The sequence below is a fragment of the Crocodylus porosus genome, unplaced genomic scaffold (genome assembly GCF_001723895.1).
Source record: "Crocodylus porosus isolate Cpor-Errol unplaced genomic scaffold, CroPor_comp1, whole genome shotgun sequence".
NCBI classification, from domain to species: domain Eukaryota; kingdom Metazoa; phylum Chordata; order Crocodylia; family Crocodylidae; genus Crocodylus; species Crocodylus porosus.
In genome coordinates, this window is record NW_017728928.1 from 95154 (window position 1) to 103142 (window position 7989).

A 7989-nucleotide genomic window follows, 5' to 3' on the forward strand; every position below is an offset into this window, starting at 1 on the left:
TGGGCACCACCCGGCTTTCTGACTGCTGAAACACCGCTTCAGGCTGGACATAAGGAGATCTTTACTATCTGAGCCCCCACGGTCAGGAGTAGCCTGCCGCCAGAGGTGGGTCAAGCTCCTGCTTTGAACACCTCCAAGAGGCATTTGGTTGTCTATCTTACTGGGATCCTATGGCCCCAGCTGACTTCCTGCCCCTGGCTGGACTCAACGATGTTCCGAGGTCCCTTCCAGCCCTAATGTCTATGAATCTATGTCTGCAAAGACAGGCTAATGCACATTTTCCTAGTACCTCATAAATTATGGAGGTACTAGATTTAATGTGCATTAATGCACATGTAGATGTGCCCTGGACTCAGCAGCAGAGGAGGACACTGCCCAGACGCAGCCCAAGCCCAAGGGCATCCAGGCCACCAGGTCACCCCTAACACCCCACCGGAGAAACACCCAGGCTAGGGAACAAGCTGGCAGGAAGGGAGGGGACTGCTGGAGGCAGGCAGCCCCAAAACCCCAGAGCTGGGCAGCCTGGAGGTCTCCTCCCACGCCCAGGGCATGGGGCAGACCAGCGAGGGGCCTGCAGCCACAGCAGAGTCATCAGCAGCAGAGCGGTGATGAGACACGGGGGCAGGAACTGCACCCCCCCCGCCGCCCTGCAGCAACTGATGCACCAAGAGTCACCCTGGGCTCGTGACAGGGATGTCAGCACAGGGAAAGGGGAAGGGAAACCGCAGACCTGGTGGTTTTCCCTGGTGAGATGCGATAGAGCCTTTAACCCCTTCCTGGGAGCCTCCCCGCTGGCACAACCCCCTGCTGCGATGCCTGCTTGGGGGCACAGACACCCTGCGGTGCCTGCCCCCCAGAGACGCCCCCCCAGAAGCCCGAGACCGTTGTAGTCTCGCACCAAAGCAGACACGGGGCATGGCTGTAGCAGCTGCACCACAGCGCCAGGGCATCGCCCGTCGCTGTCCTGCCCCCCGCAACCCAGCCGGGGCAAAGCCCAGTTATGCCCCCCCGATCAAATGTCTGGGGCTGAGCAGGAAGCTTACCCCAGTCTGCGACAGTAGCAACCAGACGGGGACCCGGGAGTCCTAGCTGCCCCCAGGCAAGAAGCCTGGCCACAGAGCTCTGCTCCCAGCAGCCCTCCAGGCCTCAGGGAAGTCCCGGTGCCGCTCCGGGACAGGCGGGGATTTCACTGCCGTGAAATCCCATGGCCGAGGGGCAGGCATCCCACCCCTGCTCCACACCAAGCCCTGGCTGCAGGGCGCTCAGCAGGCCCCAGCTGGGAGGAGGAGGGTGGGCTGGGCATGGGGGGCAGTGCTGAGGGGCAGGAGGGCACTTCATGGGCCCGGTGCCAGGGCAGCTGCGTAGGGCTGGGCTGAGCAGCCCACGTGCCAGAGCCCCCAAGTTGTGCCCGGCTGCATGCTCCCAAAAGCCAGGGAGAGCGGCCTGCTTCTCCCCAGGCCCGAGCAGCAGAGGCTGAGCCGGGTGGGCGGGTGAGCCCAGACCTGTGCCCGGGGTGCCCATGGACCAGGGAGGAGGCAGGACAGCCCCGGGCTCCGCGTGGCTGCCACGACTACCCTCTGATGAGCGCGCTGAGGCTTGCAGCCATCTCGCCCCGCGCAGACGCACCCCATCTGGGCGGGAGCCAGGCAGGAACAGGCCCCAGGGTGGGCGAAGAGGCTGGGCATGCACAAACCCGGTCAGCGGCTTGGGGGGGAAGCACCGACAGGGCTCTGGGGCTCCCCCACGCCTGACTGGGAGCCCAGGGACAAGCACCAGCATGCAGGCATGCCAGGCGCACAGCTGACACATGCCCGGGCAGGGAAGCAGCCACCTCGGTGTCGTACTAGGGAATCGGTGCTCAGCTCCGGTAGGGATTCCCAGAGCCCCCAGCGTGGCAGGGCACACTGAAGCTGCTGGCGGGGGAGCTATGAGCTCCTTGGGATGGCAGTGTCAGCTCCAACAAGCACAAAGCCAAAGCCGCTCCTGCCCCATGCCCACCCCGGCTCCCCGCCATGCTGCCCCCTGCCCCAGGCCCAGCTCACCGCTTCCCTGCTCCATGCTAAGCACCATCCTGGCCGGCGCTCCCAGGGTGTCCCGGGTGTGGGGGGACAGAAGTGGGGCCCCCGCAGTTCCAGCCGCTTCCTGGAGTGACTCACGGCCGCTGAGCCAATGAGCCACCCGTCGGGATGGGCGTCATCCTGGCTTCCCCGAGCTCGCCTGGCCAACACCCTGTTCCTGCCCCGGCAGGGCCCCGATCATGCACCATTAACCCCTCTGCTCCCACCCACGGCCCAGCCAGCTCCCCAGCAGCCCCAGGACACGCGCCCCCAAGGAGCCAGGAATGGCCCCAGGCGTAGGGTGGGCTTGGAGGGAGGAGGAAAGACCTGGGAGAGCTGGGCAGGGACCCCGTGCTCCGGCCACAGCCTCTGCCCTGCCCTGCCACCCGCCTCCCTGCAGGGCCGGCCGAGCCTGGGGGATGGCCCAGCCCAGCGCCCTGGCTGACTCCAGGGGGACGGTCCTGAGCCGGGGCTGGGGAAGCGGAGGGGGCTGGTTTCATCACGTCAGAGCCAGGCGGGAAGCCCTGTGAGCCTGGCTGGAAGGAGCTAGCGAAACACGCTCCAGAGATCCTGGGCAGGTGCAGCCCACGCCACAGGTGGGCATGCGAGGGGGACAAGCACGGACCGCTGGGGCCCCCAGCCCCAAGCCCAGGCACGAGGCAGTTAACCGGCACTACCCCCGGGCCCAGGCTGCCGGCCCCGCCTGCTCTTCCTTCCTCCGTGCAACGCAGCACTTTGCTGGCACAGGGGCCCCGCTCCAGCACATGACAGCCCAGGCACAGCCCCGGTGCCGGCACCAACCACACACCGGCCCGGTGGCTCGCCAGCCCTGACCCTGTCCCTGTCCCTGTCCCTGTCCCAGATGGCACAGCTGGCCCTGGGGATGGAGAACCATCGATCCCAAGATCGACCTGCAGGCGCCAGCTGTGCCCTCCTGCCCAGGGGCACGGCCTAGGCTGGGTGCCGCAGCATCGTGCCCAGACACAGGCCGTCTCTGCTCCCTCTCGGGATCCAGGCCCCTCCTGGAGCACAAGGGCAGCTATCTGATGCGATGCCTCAACCAGGCTTCCCCATACACCACAGCTCCAAGTGCTGCCAAGCACCCAGCCCCGGGTCTCTTGGGCTCATGGACCCCCAGACCTCTGGCTGCTGGCAGAGGCAGCACGGCACAGGCCTGGGGTCCCCGGGCACCAGCCCAGAGCCCCGGCCCACTGCCCCCTCTCATCCTTGCCCCACGTCAGCAACTGGGCTCAGGGCAGCCTGGCAGGGAGGGTGAGCTGCAGCTCTGGGGCAGCAGATGCATGGGAGCTATTGGAGGGTCTGGCTCTCCCTGGCAGGTGGTAAAAGCCAAAGGCTCAATCTGGCTTGCGACAACCCTGAGCTAGGACGGCATCCCTGTCCCTGCTGGGCACACAGGGCCCCCCGGACACTTCCCCGAGCTCACGCAATGCCTGCTGTCCAGGCTGGAGAGGCAAAGGCTTCAGAGAAGGACTAAGGGGACCAGGGCTGGAGCAAGCCTACCAGGGCTTCATGGCATGCACCCCCCCTTCCTGGCATCATTAATGACCTCTGCTGTCCTGGAAAACAAAGACTCTCTCAAGGAAGCCGTGGGGACAAACCTGTCCTGGCTGGCAGGCAGCCCCCACCCTGCAGCTAGAGGCCACCAAACTCTTACTCTCACACGCTGCATGGCATGCATCTGCCTTTGCGCAACAGGGCTGGTGCATGAGCCCTGCTGCAAGGCGCTGGGGCTGGGGACCCTTGGGCATCTGCAGGCACGAGGGCAGGGAAGGGCCTGGCCAGGCACGGTACCAGGCAGTCCCCAGCCCCAACAGCTGGGCCCAGCACCTGCTCCGAGCACGCACCACTCCTGACTCCTTCCGGCCCCACCTCGGCAGTATGGGGACCAGAAACCACATCCTGTTTTCACTGCACCGCTTGCACACCCCAGGCTTGCGTCAGCATGGTCCTTCCCGCCGGCAGCCCCACGGGGCCAGCACATGCCTGCCACGGGGCAACTTCCAGGACAGAAGCTGGCTCCTCTGCCCAGGCCCCCAAGCCACCAGGCTGCTCAGCCCTATCCCTGCCAGACCTGTCTCCAAGGCATGTTTGGGCGCAGCTCCTGGGCCCTTGCAAGCCAGAAGCCCTTTCTGCCTGGCTGCTGGGCCATGCAGCCCTGCCGGCCTGGGTGCTAGAGCCCCTCGGCACCGTGCGCCAAGCGTGGGACGTGCCCAGCCGACCACCCCCATGGCACCGCGCTGCACCTACCTGCCTTGGCTGTCACCAAGGGGCAGAGGAAGGCCTGGAAGCTCGAGGCACAGAGCTCGCTGACCGTCCCCATGCTGCAGGCCCCGGCACGGCGACCGCGGCACCTCCGGAGCCAGACGGGAGCCGCTGGGGAGGCCCTGGCGGTGCCCGGGATGGGGAGCTGCCTCCCCGCCCTGGCAGCGGGAGGGAGGCACAGGCGCAGACAGAGGATTCCCCGATCTGGCCGGAGCAGAAGGAGCGAAGCGCCGGCAGCTGGAAGCTCCCCGCTGGAGGAGCCCACGCACACGCCCAGCCAATCCCGGCTCCCTGCCGGGCGCTTGCCAGGCCCCAATCCACCCGGCTGGGAGCCTCCAGGCAGCAGCCCCTCCAGGCCCCGCGTCCTGCCCTGCCGGCCCGTGCACCCCGGGGCGGGGGGGCTAGCAGCCGGGTATTTTTAGATCCGGCTTATCCTTCAGTACCGGCGCTTCCAGCATCCAGGGAGCCGATGGTTGCATAGCAACCGCGCTGCAGAAAAGGAAGGTGCAGAAACGACACCGCCGAGGGAGGGAGGGAGGGAGGGAAGTGGGGCTGGGGGGGCCGGCGCACCCTCGCCGGCTCCACCAGCCTCAGGGGAGGGGGCACGAGCAGCCCCTCAGGGGCCTGGCATGCCCGGGGCAGGGTCTGCTGGGCACAGCCTGGCTCTGGAGCATTACAGGGGATGCTGTGCGGTCCTCGCCCAGCCTGCTGCTCCCTGGGGAAGCAGGGGGTGCCGCCTTGGGGCACACCCCATCTGCCCTGGGGATGCTCAGCGTGGCTGGAGGGCCTGGGGGCTCTGGCTGGAGAGCCGGGCAGGGCTGCCCGCCTGCCCACCCAGGCTCCCCCTACCCCCAGGTGCAGACGACATCTCCCTCCTGAAACGGGTCCTCGCTGAGCTGAGCCCCAGGCCCAGAGCTGGACATGGCCTGTGCCCCAGAGCCGAGGCAGGGACCACCCACCTGGTCAGCGACCACCTGCTGCAGCCGCCGCCGGGCACAGGGCTTGACCCAGCACTGGCCGGAGGGCTGCAGGGCGCTGTCCAGCCACTGTGACTGGCCAGCAGATTGCTTCTGGGCTCCTGCTGCCGGCTCACAGGCAGAAGGGAAGGCCGAGCATGCCCCGCTGAGCTCCAGCAGGTCGGCAACGAGCTGCCTCCCGGCTCGGGGCCCTGCCTGCCCTCCCCACGCCCTCGGGCCTGCAGAGCTCGAGAGGGTAAAGCACAGAGCTCCAGGGACCCCGGTGCCAGCCCCATGCCCCATCCGCACTGGCTGAGGACCCCAGCAACGCCAACGGGCTGGCAGGAATAGCAGCAGCTCCCAGATGGGAGCAGCCCCAGCCCTCCCTCGCCAACGGGTGGATGCTCACATGACCCTGCTCCCGCACTGACGATGCCAGCTGGAATAGGCAGAGAGCGGCTTTCCCCGCTGCCCCCACTCCTAGCTAAACCCTGCAGGAACAAGGCCCCGGGCTCCATGCTGCTCCACTGCAGCCAACGCACCCCCTGCATCCCTGTGCTGCCTGCAACACACCCTCCTCCTCCTGCAGCCAAGGCCGGGGGGGGCGCAGAGCTGGCCAGGGCCTCAGAGCATCTGCTGGGCCACCCCTGCCGCGGCAGCAGGAGAGGGGATGTTTGATATCTGGAGAAGAGGGGGAGAAGATGGCAAGTTGCCCCCTACCTGGGAACAGCTAGGGGCACCTGCCAGGCTCAAACTGCCCCTGGGCTGGGGGTCTTGGGCCTCTGAGCTGCAGGAGGGCACCAAGGAGGGACGTGAGCCCCACGCAGCCCTGCCCCGGCAGCACGAGGAGCAGGCAGCGTCGGGGATGGCAGGTGCACTACCCACAGGGGCACCCTCGGGTGCAGGAAGCTGTGGGCACGGGGCCGGGAGTCCCAGCACCGCCAAAGCATGCAGGCCTGCACTCGAGCACTCTCCTGCCTTGCTGGAACCAGCTGAAAAGGGACACCCGGGCAGGCTGCGCTTTGGCCTGGTCATCGTGTCTGACCAGGTCCCGGCACCCAGTGCCTTGTATGGCCTCAGCCCCAGCGTGGGGTCACCCAGGCCCGGGAAGCCGGGGCCCTCCTGGCGTGACTGTAGCCCCTGCGGGTGCCACTGGAGCAGCAGGGGGAGACCCCAGGGCCTGCAGCCCCTTCCCCTGCCCCGGGGAAGCAGGGCCAGACCTGCCTGCTCTGCCTGGGCTTCCCCATGCCTGCAGTAGCAGGCCCTCCCCCCTTCCCGAGACCCTAATCCCCGCTATAATCCTGCAGGATCAGGGCTGCCTGCGCTCCGCTGTGTGGCACCAACCCCCACCCAGCACCCCCTGCCCGAGGGAAGGGGCACGGGACCAGACCGGAGCTCTGCCCGTCGGTCAGACTGACCCTACGAGGCGTCCAGGCACCAGTCCCACGCCAGCCTCAGCCCAGCCAGCACAGCAGCCCCAGACTGGCCCCTGCACGACTGCCCAGGCACAGAGGGCATGTCCGAGCCCCCTCAGACCAGTGGGTCAGGAGTGGCTGTGAGAAGAGGGCTGCCCCCCTTCCCAGCAGCAGGTGCGGGGAAGGAGGAGCCCACGTCCCTGCCACCAGGCCAGGCCCAGGGATTTGCTCTGGGCCGCAGCAGATGGCTGGGAAGGTCAACCGCCGCCGGTGCAGCCGCGCAGGGGCTACAGCATCAGCAAACCCCCACCCGTGGCACCAGCAGGGACCCTGCACCCACCCTCACCCCGTCCTGCCCCGGGACAGACCGAGGCCGGGGGGGGTCTGCTCCGAGGAGCCAAAAACTGATTTGCAAGCACACGTGCTGGGGCGAGCCTGGCCCGGCTTCCGGCTGCGCAGGGGCCTGCCGCAACCAAAGCCCACGGCCGCTCTCTGGCTAACAGCTGCTTTCGAGGGCGCCCCTGTGGGGGGCCCTGGCTGCACAGACGCCCTGGGGAAGCCCCGTGCTGCATCAGCGAGCACACCTCCCCCGAAACGCAGCAGCTCTGGGGGGCACGAGCAGCCGCCTCGCCGTGCACTGCACCATGCTTTTACACGGGAAGGGCAGGCCTGGGAGCTTGCCCGGCGGCGAGCTGAGTGAGCACCAGGCCTCGACTTCGCCTCTCACCGTGCTCAGCCCCACAGCACCGGCGGTGCGGCCCCAGCACCCGCGGCACCCAGGCATCCCCCGAGGGGAGCTGCTCCAGAGCCAGCCCCAGGCAGCGAGCGGTGCAGCCCCACTGCCCCGCGACGGGCTGAGCCATGGTGCTGGGGGGCCGGGGCTTGGAGCCCACCAGCCGCAGCACGCGCTGGCCCACGGCTTTGAGCAAACGACGTGAAAGAGGAGCCCGGCTCCAGCCCGGCAGCTCACAGAGGCCTGGCGAAGGTCACACGCGGCGAGCGCAAAGCACGAGGGGCCCTAGAGCCACTGGACGGGCACCGCGGCGGGGGTGCACGGGGGTCTGGGAAGGGGGAGCCAGCGCCCTGCCCCGCTCGTGGGTCAGGGAAGGGGACCGCCACCGCCCTGCCGCCGGGGAAGAGGAATCGAGAGGAGGGCGCGGCCGCGCTGGGGCTGGGTGCAGCTGCAGAGGATGTGGGATCCGTTTCGCGAGGGCGAGGCCCCCCGCTCCGATACGGATCAGGCGCGGCGCGGCGCGGCGCGGCACGGCACGGCACGGC

At 68.3% G+C, this 7989-nt stretch overlaps 2 protein-coding genes across 2 annotated transcripts in view; both read right to left on the minus strand.

Moving 5' to 3' along the window:
- CYTH1 (cytohesin 1) overlaps positions 1–2144 on the minus strand; it is a 14372-nt gene extending 12228 nt beyond the window's left edge. The window contains exon 1 of the mRNA XM_019542248.1: positions 2043–2144. Within this exon, the coding sequence (XP_019397793.1) occupies positions 2043–2070 (28 nt within the window). The 5' untranslated portion in view covers positions 2071–2144. The remainder of the gene's footprint in view (positions 1–2042) is intronic.
- A 1353-nt stretch (positions 2145–3497) lies between these two features.
- The window catches only part of USP36 (ubiquitin specific peptidase 36), a gene marked incomplete at its 5' end in the record, with an annotated part of 12395 nt that continues 7903 nt past the window's right edge, over positions 3498–7989 (minus strand). Inside the window, 2 exons of the mRNA XM_019542779.1 lie at positions 3498–3520; positions 4326–4498. Of these exons, the coding sequence (XP_019398324.1) occupies positions 3498–3520; positions 4326–4498 (196 nt within the window). The remainder of the gene's footprint in view (positions 3521–4325; positions 4499–7989) is intronic.